General features: G+C 48.2%; 1 protein-coding gene across 2 annotated transcripts in view; it reads right to left on the reverse strand.

Moving 5' to 3' along the window:
- Nucleotides 1-654: 654 nt before the first annotated feature.
- The window catches only part of GRHL1 (grainyhead like transcription factor 1), a 50,969-nt gene continuing 31,747 nt past the window's right edge, over nt 655-19,876 (reverse strand). Inside the window, exons 9-16 of one of the 2 annotated variants that reach the window (XM_027556101.1) lie at nt 19,226-19,384; nt 15,290-15,341; nt 13,843-13,982; nt 12,740-12,777; nt 9,721-9,812; nt 9,299-9,384; nt 5,503-5,567; nt 655-2,250 (exon numbers count right to left, since the gene is read on the reverse strand). In XM_027556101.1, coding sequence (XP_027411902.1) covers nt 2,136-2,250; nt 5,503-5,567; nt 9,299-9,384; nt 9,721-9,812; nt 12,740-12,777; nt 13,843-13,982; nt 15,290-15,341; nt 19,226-19,384 — 747 coding nt within the window. In that variant the 3' untranslated portion in view covers nt 655-2,135. Of the gene's footprint in view, nt 2,251-5,502; nt 5,568-9,298; nt 9,385-9,720; nt 9,813-12,739; nt 12,778-13,842; nt 13,983-15,253; nt 15,342-19,225; nt 19,385-19,876 lie in introns of both variants that reach the window. The other variant, XM_027556100.1, reaches the window with a different exon arrangement.

Below are 19,876 nucleotides of genomic sequence, written 5' to 3' on the forward strand. Positions count from 1 at the left end.
GGCCCCAGGATTAGAGCGAGAGGTCCACAGCCATTGCAGGAAACCTCCCTGGGAGTTACTTCATTTCTGCGATCATGTGTTCACTAGAAATATACTTCAGTGTCTATCACATTTTGGCCCTGGATTACCGGCAGGTACTTAACAACAGCCATTTGATTTAGAAATTCTGATGATCTGAAACATTACTGGTAGATTTTTGTTCCTTTTTTTTGGCCAAGCTACACAGCTTACAGGTTCTTACTTCCCTGATCAGGAATGGAACCTGGGCCCTCTGCAGTGAGAGCGCAGAGTCCCAACCACCGGACCACCAGGGAAGTCCCTGGTAGATTTTTAAACCAAACATTTTCTGTTAAGCTTTAAACTAAGAACTCTGAGATTTCAGGTCTGAAAGCATTTATCTTAAGCTTTGGTGGTTAAGTTTTGGTAGTAGTTAAAAACTCAGTTGGGGCCCCCTCGGTTAACAATTACTCAGATCATTTTAGACCCTCTAAGGTGAGACTAAGAGGAAGGAAGAGAGTTTTCCCAAGTTACATGCTGGGAAACAAGGAGAAAACATGAAAGTGGTTCTTTTTAGCTCTACTTTTTAAGATCTGAGATTCTGCTTTTACTGACTAATGAAAGGAAAAGCCAAGCTGAATAACAGGAAAGGACGTATTACGAAATAGACATATAAAATTTAATCCCTTTGGTTTAAAATACATCTTCAATTATACAATTAAGACAAAATCAATTTCATAAAACAAAATACAAAATATTGTTATATGACCCGTGTCCCATAACATCTTATCTTAGAAAGCCAGCAATTAAGTTCACATACTTCATTAGAATATTTTAATGGAAGAATGTAACTATCAATCCTATGTATACAAATAGCCTATTCTACTTCCCTGAACCTAAAGATACCTGCGATTTTTATTTCCGTTACAAAATTACACTCTTTAGTATTTTTATATATTTAAACACGTATAAAAATGTTCCCCATAGTAATACAGTCTCATAAACTCATGAATGCTTTTTAGAACTGTTAGCATACAAGACAATCAAAGCCTGGAGGTTCTGAAACGTGATAAAACAGAAGTCACTTCCTGTAGCGCAGAGATCTGGAAGTACTCCATCCCGAGTTGCATCTCCTGGTTCACGGTGACGACAGTATGTGCCATGATCACCGTGTTTATGCCCGCGGTCGGGGACGCCTGACTGATGCTAGCAGACACAGCAGACGTGAGCTGCGGTAGTGCTTTTTCCTTTACTTCATTTGTTAAACAGTGCAGATTTCCAAATAACAACCTTCTCAAGATCGTGCAGCATCTCTGTCATCTGAGGTTTTGCTATGCTACAGAATGGTGGCTGTGTTTGGGAAAACCCAGAGAAAGCTTGTGAGTGGGATTCACTAAGCACAGCATGCTACCTGCTGGGTGTACGTGGTCTGAAATAACTTATCCTCTCAAGAAAGTCCTTAGGGTAGACCTCATCGCGTCTCTTCACTGTATGTACAGACACCACACATATATATTATCTATTTATATAAGACAGGTATGTACACATTTACAGACACAGGCCTTCAAGACGTATTGCACTTACACACACGCAGCTTTAGCCTGACGGAGGCGCACTGTCACCGTTCGCGTTCTTCATAATAGAGGCAGTTGATATGTTCAAGACAGTCGCAAAGGAAGATTTCGGTAACCTGCCCTGTTGGAGTAAACACGTACTGGGGAATGAGAGGCCGAGGAGAGAGGGCCCCCCTGTCTGGTGGGGGCACCGTGCCCATGACCTGAGGCGGTCAGAGTCACACCGAGTCTGACCTGCACCGTGCTGAAGAGACAGTTCCATAAATAATGTAGCAGATATCCTAAAGGTTCCCAGGTAACCTAGCAAATCTTGGAACAAAGTTTCCACTTTTAATCCTAAGTATTTATAGCAGAAAATTCAAATATGCTTTCTGGGGTCATCTGAAAAACGTCAATGCAATACATTCAATGCTATCTCCAAGCCAAAAGCAGAGCCACCTCCAACTTCCACTGACATCCACCCACATTTGGAAGGTGGCCGACTGGCAAACCTGTGGCCTGCCAACCCCAAAGGCCCAGGTGACAGCTTCGCTGAGCTTGCTGGGAGTCGTGGGCGGGGCGTCCTCAGATCTCAGTGAGGGTGAGCTTGAACGATCCCCCGGACTCTTCCATCTGCAGCTGGAAGGTGTCTTCGTTGGAGTAATGCTTCACGATATTGTCATCCATGTTCACCAGGATCCTGGAAAAGGGAGACGAGACAGGCCTGCTCACTCCTGCCCACTCTGCAGTCACACCCAAACTCCACAGCTAGCGCTGCCAGTTGCTAGCTGTGCCACGTGAGGCGAACTAGTTACACTCCCTATGCCTCACTTTCCTCATCTGTGAAATGGGTATAATAGTAGGGTCAATCTTACACGGTTGTTGTAGGGATGAAATGAGGAGCTTGGGTAAAGCACTTCACATGCAGGGTGTACGATAAAGAAAACACGGTAGCTGAGTTATTATTTCAGTGTGCAGTAATCATTCAATAAACAGTACTTATTACAGTGAACAAAGTACGTCTACAGAAGCAGCACATGGTCCAGCTACAGAAGGTACATCAGTCAAGTCAACCTACGCGATGGAAGCCACAGCTCCCTGACGACTATTTTCCCCAGTGAGTTACCCTCAAAGTTTAGCCAATCTACTATCAAGGCCAACCCTTCCCACTAGGCCCATCAGGGACATTCCACGTGCTTTAGAATTAAGCCGAAAAATGCTTACTCTGTACCCTGCTTACCCATGCCAAACAGTACTGACACTTAAGTACAGTTCTAAAAATATTAACTTCTGAACAAAGAAGCAACATTCCATGATTGAAAACATGACTCAGGGCAGGAGGGTGGAGGGAGATGGAGCAAAGGCTTTGATGTTGGTCAAAACAGAACCTGAAGCTTGGCCTTGGCACTAAGCTGACCTTGATCCTGGAAAAGCTTCCTAGGCTCTCTGGGGCTCGGCTGCCTCATCCAGAAACTGAGTAGTAACCCCTGTCTTAGAGTAATGGTAACATGAGAATTAAGTAACACACGTGTGCCTGGTCCAGCACCCGACTCATGATGGGGGCTCAATAAATGGGGCAGCGACTGTTGTCAGCCTTGGAAAATTTTATCATGCGCTCTGGAATTTGGAGCCACTGCACTGCTGCCAAGCATGGGAGAAGCAAAGGTTCTACTTGGAAAAAATCCACAAAGATGCCCTAGAAAAATAAATCAACTTTATGTGGATAATCTAGTATGAAAAACTGTATTTTTGACTGATATTTCTATAACTGGTTCTTGACTGGGCACAGATTCAGGTGGATGAAAGTAATTTTCTATGACACTGACATTACTCAGAGAGGCTGTTCTATGAAACTGACATCACTGAGAGGGGCTGTGCTGTAACACTGACATCACTCAGAAGGGTTGTTCTATGACACTGACACCACTCAGAGGGGTTGTTCTATGACACTGACATCACTCAGAGAGGTTGTTCTAAAACACTGACATCACTCAGAGGGCCTGCTCTATGACAGTGACATCACTCAGAGGGGCTGTGCTATAACACTGACATCACTCAGAGGGGCTGCTCTATGACACTGACATCACTCAGAGGGGCTGCTCTATGACACTGACATCACTCAGAGGGGCTGCTCTATGACACTGACATCACTCAGAGGGGCTGTGCTATAACACTGACATCACTCAGAGGGGTTGTTCTATGACACTGATCACTCAGAGGGGCTGCTCTATGACACTGACATCACTCAGAGGGGCTGTGCTATAACACTGACATCACTCAGAGGGGTTGTTCTATGACACTGATCACTCAGAGGGGCTGCTCTATGACACTGACATCACTCAGAGGGGCTGTGCTATAACACTGACATCACTCAGAAGGGCTGTGCTATAACACTGACATCACTCAGAGGGGTTGTTCTATGACACTGATCACTCAGAGGGGCTGTTCTATAACACTGACATCACTCAGAGGGGCTGCTCTATGACACTGACATCACTCAGAGGGGCTGTGCTATAACACTGACATCACTCAGAGGGGTTGTTCTATGACACTGATCACTCAGAGGGGCTGCTCTATGACACTGACATCACTCAGAGGGGCTGTGCTATAACACTGACATCACTCAGAGGGGTTGTTCTATGACACTGATCACTCAGAGGGGCTGCTCTATGACACTGACATCACTCAGAGGGGCTGCTCTATGACACTGACATCACTCAGAGGGGCTGTGCTATAACACTGACATCACTCAGAGGGGCTGTGCTATAACACTGACATCACTCAGAAGGGCTGTGCTATAACACTGACATCACTCAGAGGGGCTGCTCTATGACACTGACATCACTCAGAGGGGCTGCTCTATGACACTGACATCACTCAGAGGGGCTGTGCTATAACACTGACATCACTCAGAGGGGCTGTGCTATAACACTGACATCACTCAGAGGGGCTGTGCTATAACACTGACATCACTCAGAAGGGCTGTGCTATAACACTGACATCACTCAGAGGGGCTGCTCTATGACACTGACATCACTCAGAGGGGCTGTGCTATAACACTGACATCACTCAGAGGGGTTGTTCTATGACACTGATCACTCAGAGGGGCTGCTCTATGACACTGACATCACTCAGAGGGGCTGTGCTATAACACTGACATCACTCAGAGGGGTTGTTCTATGACACTGATCACTCAGAGGGGCTGCTCTATGACACTGACATCACTCAGAGGGGCTGTGCTATAACACTGACATCACTCAGAGGGGTTGTTCTATGACACTGATCACTCAGAGGGGCTGCTCTATGACACTGACATCACTCAGAGGGGCTGTGCTATAACACTGACATCACTCAGAGGGGTTGTTCTATGACACTGATCACTCAGAGGGGCTGCTCTATGACACTGACATCACTCAGAGGGGCTGTGCTATAACACTGACATCACTCAGAGGGGTTGTTCTATGACACTGATCACTCAGAGGGGCTGCTCTATGACACTGACATCACTCAGAGGGGCTGTGCTATAACACTGACATCACTCAGAAGGGCTGTGCTATAACACTGACATCACTCAGAGGGGTTGTTCTATGACACTGATCACTCAGAGGGGCTGTTCTATAACACTGACATCACTCAGAGGGGCTGCTCTATGACACTGACATCACTCAGAGGGGCTGTGCTATAACACTGACATCACTCAGAGGGGTTGTTCTATGACACTGATCACTCAGAGGGGCTGCTCTATGACACTGACATCACTCAGAGGGGCTGCTCTATGACACTGACATCACTCAGAGGGGCTGTGCTATAACACTGACATCACTCAGAGGGGCTGTGCTATAACACTGACATCACTCAGAAGGGCTGTGCTATAACACTGACATCACTCAGAGGGGCTGCTCTATGACACTGACATCACTCAGAGGCTCTAAGGCTGCCAGTCAGCACTCACCCTTTTTTACACTTCTTGAAGATTTTCCCAATCTTTTCTTGGGGAACATCATATTTGTCAGAGATCTAAAAGAACAAAACAAAAATAATATTACAAAGTTGTGTGTTCATGACTTGACAAAACAAATACATTCATACAGTGGTATAGACACTTAGCTTTCTGTTTCTCACATCTGCACACACAAAGACGAGGGCCTATCTGTCCTGGGCAGGGGGGGCTACCCGCCTTTGGAGAGAGCTGGAATCAGGGGTCTGTTGCTTCCCAAAGTCACAGGTGTCACAACTCTATTATATGGCCATGGTGTTTTGAAATTAATACCTTACAGAGCAGTGTTAGGTTTACAGAGAAAGTACAGAGCTGCTCTCTCCACCCAAAATCCAAGTGCTGCACTTGTCCTGTCTGAGGAGCAAACGCTGCTGCAGCAAGAAAACTAAAGTCCTCCATCCACCTCTCTGAGCTGGGAGCTCCATGCATGTTGACATCCATGTGGGCCCCTCTCTGAGCTGGGAGCTCCATGCGTGTTGACATCCACGTGGGCCCCTCTCTGAGCTGTGTGCTCCAAGTGCTGATGTCCACGTGGGCCCCTCTCTGAGCTGGGAGCCCCATGCGTGTTGACATCCATGTGGGCCCCTCTCTGAGCTGTGTGCTCCATGCATGTTGACGTCCACGTGGGCCCCTCTCCGAGCTGCAGGCTCCATGCATGTTGACATCCACGTGGGTCCCTCTCTGAGCTGTACACTCCAAGTGTGCTGATGTCCACATGGGTCCCTCTCTGAGCTGTGAGCTCCAAGCATGCTGACGTCCACATGGGCCCCTCTCCGAGCTGCAGGCTCCATGAGTGTTGACAAGCATCCTGTCTAGGCACTTTACTCAACGCACAAAGGCCTCACTCTGGAGTGAGACACGCCTAAACGGCGTCAGTTCTGACTCAGTTTCCACTGGCAGGTGACTGTTCTAACCCTCGGCCTCCTCTCAACAGGAAACAGAGACCCTCACCTCACATACCCCATGACTGTCGTGGGATTAAGGCATGTCCAGCACAAAGCAGGAGTTCATTTCAGATACAGACTCACCGGAAGGAAGGAACTGTTTGATTCCCCAGCTCAGAAGGCACATCCTCACCGGGGGCGGAGCCTCTCCGGAGGGCAGTGGTCTCTGGCTGAGGCGTGGCCGCGGGCCCCACTCCCGGCCCGCCCCCCCATCCTGACCAGGGGCGTGGGGTCCACACGGTGCAGTGAGCTCTGGAGGTTTCCTCTCAGGCACGGAGCGGTCTGCACAGGGAGGGGACAGCTACTCCAAGGACCAGGGGCTGATTCAATCTAGGTCAGACACTGTTACCTGAGGAACTATCCAGACCGCTCCCACCCAGGGGTCACTGCCCTGCCCACCCTCGATCTGAAGAGCACGGCTCTGCGCGGCCCTGAAATCGGGGCCTCAGAAGACCGGCCTGCAGATCTAACTTTCAATCTAACGAAGATATACCGTACACATCGAACCACATCCCAGCTGCCAGCATACACGTTCACCTCTTTTCTGTACCACTGGATGCTCACTGTGTTTATGAAACCCCCAGCCCAGGAGATGGGAGGCTGGGATGAACTCTTTAAGCGCTGTGAATGAATTATATTTGGCATAGCGAGTCTCAGTCTTTTCCACACTCTCCTCTCTCTCCATCATCAAGAAGTGAGGAAGGGCTGTCAGGAGACAAGGAAGCCGGAGGAACAGGGAGAAGTCACAGGAAGCTGAATGACCCAGAGCAGAGGGCGACAGGTGGCACTGGGCGCCGCTGGCTGAGGTGCAGGGGAGGAGCCGCGGTGACACCTGGTTCCCAGAGACTGAGCGACAGCACCCCCTGGCTGCCATCCCCTGCACTGCCTTAGTTCTCCCCGTAGCATCCAACAGTTCAATTCAGTTCAGTCGCTCAGTCGTGTCTGACTCTTTGTGATTCCCATGGATTGCGGCACACCAGGCTTCCGTATCCATCACCAACTCCCGAAACTTACTCAAACTCATGCCCGTTGAGTTGGTGATGCCATCCAATCATCTCATCCTCTGTCGTCCCCTTCTCCTCCTGCCTTCAATCTTTCCCAGCTTCAGGGTCTTTTCAAATGAGTCCGTTCTTTGCATAAGGTAGCCAAAGTATTGGAATTTCAGCTTCTGCACCAGCCCTTCCAAAGAATATTCAGGACTGATTTCCTGCAGGATGGACTGGTTGGATCTCCTTGCAGTCCAAGGGACTCTCAAGAGTCTTCTCCAACATCACAGTTCAAAACCATCAATTCTTTGACACTCACCTTTCTTTATAGTCCAACTCTCACATCCATACATGATCGCTGGAAAAACCATAGCCTTGACTAGATGGAGCTTTGTTGGCAAAGTAATGTCTCTGCTTTTCAATATGCTGTCTAGGTTAGTCATAACTTTTCTTCCAAGGAGCAAGCATCTTTTAATTTCACGGCTGCCGTCACCACAGTGATTTTGGAGCCTCAAAAAATAAAGTCTCTCACTGTTTCCACTGTTTCCCTATCTATTTGCCATGAAATGATGGGACCAGATGCCATGATCTTAGTTTTCTGAATGTTGAGCTTTAAGCCAACTTTTTCACTCTCGTCTTTCACTTTCATCAAGAGTCTCTTTAGTTCTTCTTCGCTTTCCGCCACGAGGGTGGTGTCATCTGCATATCTGAGGTGACTGATATTTCTCCCCGCACCCATCAGTGCTACCTGGCAAATTACACGGTGGCCTCTGCCGATTTCACTGTAGCCATCTTCCTAACCAGAACGTAAACTCCATTCAGCACTGGGTCACATACTCCTGTATCTCCAGTGCCAAGAACAGTGCCTGGCACAAAGTAGGCCCTTCACAAACGTTTGTCAAATGAATTCTACATTCAGCAGTAGTCAGGGGAAACCTGCTTCCAGCCGAGTTATGGACTCACTTTGAGCTCAAAGATTACAATGATTTATAGGGGCCCGAGGTGGATACATATCAAGACACAGTGCTGATCCCTCGAATTTCACTCTGGGGCAAAGCCAAAACAGGGATCAGCCTGGCACCCTTCTCGTGTCTCTATGATGTCCCCAAGGGCAGGCTGGGGTCAGTGTGCTCTTGGGCCATTTGCTGAGATGCTGCGGCAAAAGGATCTCCGAGCCATTGAAGTTGTATGGGCCCCTTCTCAAGCTAGACATGCAGGTGATCAGAAGTGTGCAGCTAGTGACTTCACTTTAAATCACCTGGCTGTGGTCACCTCTGGTCACAATTCTGCCTTTTCACAATTTGGCTTCAGGTAAGATCTTGACACGAATTCAGTCATTCCCCAAGATCAGGAGTTCCAAAAAAAAAAAAAGGAGTTCCAAAGGCCGATGAAGGAGCCACTGTTTCATGTGTCAAGTTTTTAAGATTTTGATAGAAATAATTTTTTGTTGGCTTCTAAGTAGTCTGTTAAGTGGCAATCTCTTTTTAACCAAGCACAGGAAAGTTAAACCATTCCAAGGGTCGTTACAAATCCACTCAGTTCAGTGGACTAGACGCTGGTGGGTGATTACTACCTACCAATGGGTGCGCTGGGCACAGTGGTGTGAGGTAGGCACAGCCCTGCAACTGCTGAAGACTAAGTTCTGGGGCGGGGGGAGGCAGGGGTGGGTCAGGGTGAAACGTGGCACGTGCCTCGGCCACAGACAAGGTGCTGGGACTCAGGAAAGGCTTCAGCACCACCAAGGAACCCGGACGGGCTGGTAAAATTTGTTCTGATCGAATTCTGTGCAAGTAAGAGGATTATGAAGTTCCTACTACTTACAGCTTCCATCAGGCCTTTCAAGGATGGAGTCTTGAGCATCAGGGCATCGAAGACTTCTTCTGACTCCTTCCGCACGTAGAGCAGCACTGATCCCCAGTGGGGAAGAAGGAGGGAAAAGTGTAATTCATTGATAGGAGCAAAACAAGAAAACGGATTGTGGGTATTGGGAAAAATAAAAAGAGAGGTCCACATTAAGGACGGCAAACATGAACCAATATAAACTCTGTCTCAAGGAACACAGCTTTCAGCTTCTTTTTAACTCTGCTGGAAGTCCCAGCTCAAGCCAGAAGGAGCTGCTCTGATGGAGAAACACTCAAGGGAAGTCAACACTGATGAGGTCTGTTTGAGGAATTCATGCTTTGGCTGGATTCAGAGCTCACTTCCCACTGAAAACTCCCACTACGAAACGTAAACCAACGCACCTCTCTTTGGTTCTTCTACCCGGGTCAGCTTAGCAGGAGGCGGGATCACAAAGTCGTCTTCCGTGCTGTACGGCCCCCTCTTCAAGCTGGACCTGCAGGTGATCCAAGGTGGGCAATTAGTGACTTCACTTTCAATCACTTTCAGAAACAAAAGGAGTTTCCAGGTGTTACCACTGGATTTTACATTTAAAACGCCCTTCGTTTTAAAATGGGCCAGGCCTATTTTGTGGATGAAAATCTGGGGCTCAAGGGAAGAAGCTGACTGAGCCGGGCTCGTGTGACTGAATGGCAGAGGGGGCCACACACTCAGAAGCCTGCAGGACACCCTGCTGCTCTCACATGGCTCCAGCTGCCCTCTCGGGAAGGGGGTTTCTCTTCAGGAAAAAAAAACTTATGAAGGAGGTGGGATGTGAGATGCATGTGAAGGTGGTAACAGAGGAGAAAGCACGTCAAAAGAGGGAGGGTGTGTGAGCGGGAAAACGCTCAGCCACACTGGCTGAGACAGAGAGTCCCGAGGAAGATGAATTGAATCCAGAAAACCTCAATCACTCAGCTCTCGGGAGGCTTAAGACTTTTATGTTGCAGTGATCAGGGTGTGGCAGAGACTGGAGCGGACACCAGGATCCACGAGCAGAAGACAAATGGGAAGACTCTGGAGACAACCACAGCACCAAACCCCAGAGGATCGGAAAAAATACAGCAGTGTCAGCGGAAATACAAAGGGAGGGGAAATATTTCCAGTTGCATATGAAGAAAGAAGGGCTTCCCTGATAGCTCAGTTGGTAAAGAATCCGCCTGCAATGCAGGAGACCCTGGTTCAATTCCTGGGTTGGGAAGATCCCCTGGAGCAGGGATAGGCTACCCACTCCAGTATTCTTGGGCTTCCCTGGTGGCTCAGCTGGTAAAGAATCCACCCTCAGTGCGGGAGACCTGGGTTCAATCCCTGGGTTGGGAAGATCCCCTGGGGAAGGGAAAGGCTACCCACTCCAGTATTCTGGTTTGGAGAATTGCATGAACTACAGTCCATGGGGTCACAAAGAGTCGGACACAATGAGTGACTTTCATGAAGAAAGAAGTGAGAGACCGGTGGGACTGGCTACCAAAGGCACAAGTCACAGTGAGCTCACTGTTGTGAGGTTCAGTGAGTGAGCAAGAAAATAATGAAAAAAAAAAAAAACAAACCCAAAAAACTGAAAATGAAGTAAGTGCGAGCTTCTGAGCCGAACCATCACTTTAAGAATAGCAGCTGGACCTTAACATGCTGTCTCAGCTTCCAGCACAGAACAGGTCTCCAATGAAAGCACTTGCAGGACTCAGGTCTGAGAACACGAGTTAGAGAGGCTGCGGAAAGCCTGCCTTCCGCGAGGCCCGTGGCCCATTTGGGTGGGTGTGGGGAGCCAGGATGGCTCACAGAAGGTGACCAGACCCTCGCCTGGTGGAGTGCTGGGCGGGAGGGCTGCCGGCGAGGCTGAGAAGGGTACCCCTGGGAGCAGGGGGCATTGACACCATCACAGCAACCAGCACACCCAGGGGCCTCCTCCGGCTTTCCGAAGCTCGATCTCCACAAGGAATCTGGGTTTCTTAGAGCAGAGGCTGACTTCGGGGCCGGAGTAGGGCGGAAAAACAAGTGCCTGGTAGACGCCATGCCTGAAGGTGAGGAAGTGCTGGAGCAGTGAGGGCAGAAGGGTTGAGCCGGAGAGATCCAGGAGCAAGTGAGAGGGACCCCGCTGGCTCTGGGACCACGTGAGCAGAGTAAAAGACGATGATGAATCACAGCGTATTAAATACAATGGGAAACCACAAGCCCATGCTGATATAATGCAAATGAGAAATTAAAAGCTTGACAAGGAGTGAGATGTTTACAAAGCACCTCCCCTCAAAACACCTACAAGAGGAGAAAGAGTTTCACTACACAGCAGAGAAGCCTGGCAGAGCCTGCCTGAATCAAGTGACCAGAGCGAACATCACCAGCAGGGGTGCCCTGAAAACATGTGTCCCCGACAAGACACGCTGAGAGCAGGGCTTCGTCTGTGCCAGTCCTGCCCAGATGCATCATCCACCCCAAGAGGAAACCATGGACAGATCCAGACAGAGTGATAGCCTACAAAATGGCGGGAGTGTGACCTGCAGAAGCATTAGCTCAGGAAAGCCAAGGAAAGGCGGAGGCTGTTCCCAGTGGAAGGAGATTCAGGAGCCAGGACAGCAAAAGACCCTGTGTGAGACTGAAAGGGACCCTTTTCTGCCATAAAGTATGTTTTTGGAACAATTAGCAAAGCCTGGACTGGCTGGTACCATGCTAAGGCCTTGATGTCAACATTCTGACTGTGTTATGCAGGGGAACATCCTCATTTGTGGAAACATACAAACCCAGACAGAGTATTAAAAAGCAGAGACATCATTTTTGCCTACAAAGGTCTGCCTAGTCAAAGCTATGGATTTTCCAGTCATGTATGGATGTGAGAGTTGGACTATAAGGAAAGCTGAGCACCAAAGAATTGATGCTTTTTGAACTGTCGTGTTGGAGAAGACTCTTGAGAGTCCCTTGGACTGCAAGGAGATCAAACCAGTCTATCCTAAAGGAAATCAGTCCTGAATGTTCATTGAAAGGACTGATGCTGAAGCTGAAGCTCCAACACTTTGGCCACCGGATTCAAAGAACTGACTCACTGGAAAAGACCCTGATGCTGGGAAAAGATTGAAGGCAGGAGGAGAAGGGGACGACAGAGGATGAGATGGTTGGATGGCATCACTGACTCAATGGACATGAGTTTGAGCAAGCTCCGGGAGTTGGTGATGGACAGGGAGGCCTGGCGAGCTGCAGTCCATGGGGTCGCAAAGAGTCGGACACGACTGAGCAACTAACAACCACCACCACCAAGGACTCAGGGGCACTGGGTCACTGCCAGCAACTTACTCGCCAGTGGCTCAGGAAAAAGTGAGTTCTTTGTACCGTAATTATTCTAGAGGTTTGAGAATGTTTCAAAATAAAAAGTTTAGGAAAACAAAACATAAACCTTACCCTTCACCCTCCAATTCTTCTGAGGCAATGGGAAGGACCTAAGACCAAGGGAAAAAAAAAGACTGTTTTTCAAGCATATGCTAAAATATTTCAGACCTTAAACAAATTATTCCTAAAACAAAAGTAATTTGGAATGTAAATCTCACACAAAATCCGTTAGCCTTATTCAATGACCAGATTCTTAAAGATGTCTTGAACTCCTCCAGTTCAGGAGCTGGCAAACTGCAGCCCATGAACCGAGTCTGGCCTGACGCCCATTTATGTAAATACAGTATTTACTGGTGCACGGCCACGCCCATTCCTGGCGCAGTGCTTAAGGTGATTTTGGCCCCGCAACAGCAGACACAAGTCACAACAGAAAGCCTTCAACCCCAAAAAGCCTAAAATGTTTATTCTTGGGCCCTTTACAGCACAAGATTACTGAACCCCGCTCACCCGAGACTCATGAGAAACTGAATACCCTGGCAGTGCCCTTCCTGAAGAACTCTGCAAAAACATCTGTCTGTCGGAATCTGTGTACAAAGCTCCTGGCATACGTCTCTGGGGCATCTACCTGAACTCAGGTGGAGGGCATGCTCCACTCCGCCCGAGTCCAACCTCCACTGAGCTTCTGCTCCAAGTAGAGTATGCCTGCAGCTTTGATAAATTTCAGATTAGTGGCCGAGACACGACCAACCACGTGCCAGTGACGGTCCCCTAACTGAAACTGCGAGGAGAGTGCTCAGACATCCTTCATCCTATTAAGGCTCCCACTCCTGGTGTTCCTCTGGCTTTTCCCTCCTGTCCAGACCCATGGAAGTGAAATTCACAAGATCACAGACTCAACTCCACATGTTATCATTCCAGTGTCTTTTAAAGAGCGAAGACACCAACAGATAACATCCATACAGAATTAAGTCGGCAGGTCTGGGGCTGCGGATCCACAGCAATGATGCTTACACACACCTAACCGTGAGAACGTCACGTCGCCCAAACCAGACACTCCAAAGAGCTGATCCCTAACCCTGAGCAGACCTCACCAAGCTCTGGCTTCTGTTTGCCAAAGACTCTCCTTCTGGGGCCTGTCGCCTCCTAGCAGCCACCCTGGGATCCGGGTTACCTACGTGAGCACCCCGCTGAAGGCTGGCAAAGTGCACATCAGGGATGAAGAGGACAGGCTGCGTGTCGAGATCAATGAAGGGCTTGAAAACCGTGATGTCCATGCGCTTGTGAGAGGGAAGAAGCGGCACTTTGACGTCGGAAACTGAAAAAAAAAAAACAAAATAACACGAGGACACCACAGTCAACAGCTTCCATTCCCAGACTGCAGGCAGGCTACAGAGCATCTTCCTTAAGAGACTTAAATTATAGCAGAACAGCAGATACAGGTCACGCTGCCTGAAGTGCGAGAAATTACACTTAATGTGTTTGTATTTGCACTAAAATCAATCGCACATCTTACCAAAGGCGGGAGAGAAAAAGCCACGTTTAAACACAAAGACACACACACACAGAGAAAGATCCAGAACAGAGACAAAGTATGTGATTGTTTCTGCCTGAAAGGCTAAAACTTAACGATTGTATAAACATAATTTACAGGTAGTTTCACCCTGGCTCTCCTCATTAGGTAATCTGTTCTGACAGCAGTGTACTCTTGACCTCAGAACAGGCACCTCAACTCCAGACCTTCATCTTCAGAACCGAACCCCAGGGAGGCGGAGAGACAACGTGACTGTCTAATTCTTTATTTACTGAATTACAGACTCCACCGTCCCTCAGCCCCCGGCCCTGAGGTGCTTAGTGATGAGCTTTCCGAGCCGCTGAGCGGCTCTCTGAAGGGACATCTCCTGAGCAGCACTGTGAGACCAGCAGCAGAGCCCGGATGGGAATGCTCAGGCCACATCTGCTGGGCGGCAACCATGCAGAGAGCAGGTGCGGCCGTCTGAGCTCCAGCTGCGCAGAGCATATGCCCCAGCTCCAGGTGTGCAGAGTGCGGGCTCTTTTCCTTCTTTTTAGCTGAGAGCTACGGGATTCTGTGAATATGAATGCTGGCCATATTAAAAAGGAAAAAGAAAAAAAAAAGCTTTCCCGGTACAACGTCCAAACAGAAGCCCTATAGATTCTGCAAATGTTAAGAATATCTGACAGAAGAACACCATGCTATTTCAAATTAAGACAACCTGAATTCCAAAGGGTGTTACTATTACTCTTAAAAATCTAGGCCAGTTCCAATCTCATCATCAGCTATTCAGGTGGAACGTGTGTTATTTGTCAGGAACGGGAGCCAGCAACCTGAACCAGAACTGAGGGCCAAATCGTCTGAACTCTGGAAAAACTCAGGACTCCTTCCTGGAGCTTCCTGAGCATGACTTAGTTCAGGCCCTCGTCGGTCTTTGCTTCCTAGTTAAAGGAAGCAAAGCTATCACTTCACAGCAGTAAGAAGAAAATACCCACTACGCTAGCTTCTGTTTACAAACTTGAGTTACTGTTGGAACGAAAAGGTCTAAAACACTTGGCAGAAACACTTCTACTTACAGGCGTTCAACTGGGAGCTGGGGTCAGTGCACTTGCCTTTTCTTTTGCTTTGTTTTCGTTCTTCATCTCTGATCTTCCGTTCGGCTCCCTGGGTGGAGAGAAGACAAGACGTAGCTCTGTTTACTGACCCTCTTAAAATGCTTAGCTCTTATCCTGACCTTCAGTGGGAAAATACCTCCTCTTTGGAGATGAACTGCACTGCTTATTATACTTCTGGAGCTTATTACGGTAGTTTCCTCTAAAAAAGCCCTTTCTTAAAACTATTTTTAAACTAGAAAAAAAATCACAGGAAAACCCTTGTTTAAAAAACTGAGAGCGCAGAATTCCCTTCAACAATGGATGAGGCCAGGTCAAATGGAAGCCAAGAAAATCAGCTAATGTACTGCACACTGGCTTCAAAGACACAAGTGACTTTTCTTGCTGTCTAACAACAAGAAAATGAGAGAAAAAAATACAAGCTGGTCCCACTTTGAGTATACCGTCCTGTACGGCCAATGTGGTTACTGAAAACTGTGATTCTGTCCAAAGTCTTGGCATTGACTAAGTGATAGATCCAACCAACCATGACTCATAAGAGCAAATATTTGGCTAGAAATCTGCAGTCACTTAAAAGAAAAACTTTACTCCCAGGCCTACAAAGAGGATATACACACAGAACTACACAAAGAACAGCAGGGCTGCACGACTGGACCCACAAGTACATCAGGAACCAACGCAACCTGAAATTGAGCAAGCAAGCAAAATGGAAACAAAATTATTCGTTAGCTATTTTGCTTGACCTACTTGCATTTATTTCTAGACGGTACAGATTTGTTTACAAAATTATTCACATTCCCTGGTAGCTCCACGGTAAAGAATCTGCCTGCAATGCAGGAGATCTGGGTTCGATTGCTGGGTTGGGAAGATCCCCTGGAGAAGGTAGTGGCAATCCACTCTAGTGATTTTTGCCTGGAGAATCCCACGGACAGAGGAGCCAAGCAAGCAACAATCTATGGGGTTGCAGAGTCAGACACAACTGAGTGAATAGCACGTTTTTTTTGGTTAAAGAACTGGTTATTTATTCTTCAGTAAATACATTCCCTGATAGCAAACAGTGGCAATAAAAATCATCCAGTTGATTCGGCACGATTATACAATAAAACATTTTAAAATATGGAATGAAAAACCAGCTTCTACATTTATCGATACATCACTAACGTATCAACACACACAAACTTTCCCACCACCACTGCTAGCTGATGCAAACACTACGTCCCTGCTGGAGAAGAGGCGAAGGTCACCAGGCTGCTTGCTGTTACCATCTGGGGTTGGTCTGTGTCTTGCTCAGTTCCCTCTGAGAGTCTAAAAATAACTCCATATCAAAGTCTTTGCAACCCCACGGACGGTAGCCTGCCAGGCTCCCCTGTCTGTGGGATTTCCCAGGCAAGAATACTGGAGTGGGTTGCCATTTCCTTCTCCAGGGGGATCTTCCCGACCCAGAGGTTGAACCTGCGTCTCCTGCATTAGCAGCAGGGTTCTTTACCACTGGGCCACCAGGGAAGCCCCCAGACCCGCCTAGCAGACCTGGAAGATCCAACAGAAGACCTGGAATTTGCAACTGTTTCCAAGGAGGTTTGCCAGATCTCAGGACAAGGCTCAGGAAGACTCACGGCTGACAGGCACACCCGACAGCCAGCAACATCAAGGTCACAGCCTTTGGTGTCCTGTAAGATCCCAGGAGCCAGGAAACCCCGAGTGAGGAGGAGGATGAAACCACCGCAACAACCCAGAACTGACACGGGAATCCATGGCTAGGCTACTGAAGCCACGGTCCATGTGCTCAAAGAGCCTGTGGGAAAAACTGAACGTGGTAAGCAGAGTCTTGGAAGACATAAAATAGATCCAAACTGATCTTCCAGAGACTAAAACTACATAGGCGGGACTGTAGCAGTGTGGCCAAGGCACAGGGAAAGATGTGAGCACATGTGAAAAAAAATTTTTAATTAAATGGATAAAACTTTAACCTCTCCCTAGAATTTTTAGAAAAAGGACATGGACATAATGATCATTTTTCTTTTGGCTCTAAGAAGAATGTGGCATGAAGGAAGAAAATCCGAGTCAGGGTCAGAGACCTCTGCTCCAGAGCAGATGTGACTTACCCCCGGTTAAGATGCAGCATGTGAGAAAGCGGGGGGCAGGCGGGGGGAAACGAAGGAGGAATGAGCCCCCTAAGAGACACCCACATCTGATGCCCAGAGCCTGGGCCTCTATCGCTTCCACAGCAAGAGGAGGAGGCTGCGCTGACTGCAAGACCGGGAGAGTCACAAGTGTCCACACGGAGGAGCCAGAGGAGGAGGGGGCAGGATGGCTCGCAAGGTGGCGGGGCCACGAGCCAAGGACTGCAGGCAGCCCTAGACAGCGGAAAGGCAGGGGAACGGGTTCTCCACGAGAGACTGAAGATGGAATCAGGCTTCTGGCACCTTGACTTTTGCCCAGTAAGACTTGGGTCAGACTCCCTGACCTACAGAACTGGAAGAAGACAGACACGTGTCGTTTCAAGCCACTAATTTTGTGGTCATTTGTCAACAGCAACAACAGAAGACTAATACAACTGATAACAGCATGACGAGGCAAATGGCAGGTACTCAACATCACTGGACCTGCCCTCTGGACCTAGAAGGTCTCAGGCTCACCCCCTGGAGCTGACACAGTGCTCCGTGCACCCAAAGCACAAGTCAGGACACCAGGCCTCTGATGGCAAATTCACTTCCGGGTTCTTAGCACTTTCTAAAAAAATCTTCATAACACAGAGGTTCAAACAGGATGAAAAGAGGAGATTTTCAAGAAAAAAAAAATGCAACCTGGTATTTCTGAGTGGGAAAAGTCAGAGTCATCTTTACTCTTAGTTCAGTGGACAGTTCTGCCCCGTTCTGGAGGACACCACTGTCTCCAATCCCCAGGGCACCAGGGCCTGCCAGCTTCTTTCTGAATTTAATCCAGCTGAGCGCTGCACCTGGCAAAAGTGCCCATTTCTTCTCCAGAAAACAAGGCGTCACAGCAGAGAAAAGGAATGACACTGACATCATGAGGGCCCGTGCTCTCGCTTCCCACCCACCTGCTGACCTGCTGCTGTCAGCAAGAATCTGAAGCTCATCTTCCCCTTCCTTAGTGAGCTGCTGAACAACCTGCTGAACAGCCTGGAGGGAGGTGTGCCAGTGACGGCGCAGACTGGGAGTCCGCGGACACAGAGCTCAGAAAGAGCTCCAACTCCAGGCCACTGCCCACAGGTCCCTGCGAGCTGAGGGCACACCCAGGACTGGGCGCACTGTCCCTGCGTCCCACCCTATCAGGCACTCCCGAAAGAACGTGCTTATCGACCCTTCTGGTTTTTCAGTCAAAAGGATAGTAGTTTTCTCCCCTGTGTAATGTGGTTTTGCATGGCTAAAACACGAACTGCTAATTTAAGATCAGCTATATTATGTGATCAGCAATATCTGCTTCAGTTCTGTTAGTTGCTCAGTAGTGTCTGACTCCTTGCAACCCCATGGATTGCAGCACGCCAGGCTTCCCTATCCATCACTAACTCCCGGAGCTTGCTCAAACTCATGTCCATTGAGTCGGTGATGATATCCAACCATCTCATCTTCTGTTGTCTCCTTCTCCTCCTGCCTTCAATCTTTCCCAGCTTCAGGGTCTTTTCCAATGAGTCAGTTCTTCCCATCAGGTGGCCAAAGTACTGGAGTTTCAGCATCAGCATCAGCCCTTCCAATGAATATTCAGCACTGATTTCCTTTAGGAAGGACTGATTGGATCTCCTTGCAATCCAGGGACTCTCAAGAGTCTTCTCCAACACCACAGTTCAAAAGCATCACCACTTCTCTAACACCACAGTTCAAAGTACATCCTTACTGGACTTAAGTATAAGAAAGGCCCTGGTCTTTTCCTATGAGGAAGGGTGGATTCTAAGTGTCCACATCCAGTCGATGGCCTTACCTTGTCACAGAAGACCTTTATCTGGCAGTATGCCCGATGCACAGGCTTGTTGCTGCGGTTGTTATAGCTGTAGGTGTCAATCTGGATGTTCAGAGGCAACCCCTTCACACCCTTCTGAGAAGAGAAGTCTGTGCTCAAGCAGTTCACAGAGATGAAAACCTGCAAACGGAAGAAAAAGATCCTGTAAGCAACAGGCACCGACAGTAACCCATTGCACAGCTGGTAAAAATACTAACACCATGGAAATGATTCAGATTATGTTTGAAACAAGAGCTTGTCTTCTCATTTAAAAGAAGATTTTTTTTTAAGAGGTAATAAGGGGTTAATTTAAAACCACTTTTGGCCATAGGAATGACAGCTCTGTCCCCTGTCAATTCTCCTCCCAGAACACTTATTTAATAATCGGAAGGTGGATGAGGCTGGTTGTCTTTCTTGATGTCATCTTTAAAAGTTCCAAGGGGCACAGGTGCTCTTTGCAGCTTTTTGAGAGCCTGCTGCAAACTCTTTGGGGATTCTGCCTGCATTTGTGTCTATACCGTCTCCTAGGATAACCTGTAAAACCTATGTTCCACCATCCTGGAGTTTATGAACTCAGTGAGTCACATGGTTGAAGTGGCACTGAAGGCTGTCACTTAGAGAGACTCAGGTTAA

Source organism: Bos indicus x Bos taurus, chromosome 11, assembly GCF_003369695.1.
Source record: "Bos indicus x Bos taurus breed Angus x Brahman F1 hybrid chromosome 11, Bos_hybrid_MaternalHap_v2.0, whole genome shotgun sequence".
NCBI lineage: Eukaryota > Metazoa > Chordata > Mammalia > Artiodactyla > Bovidae > Bos > Bos indicus x Bos taurus.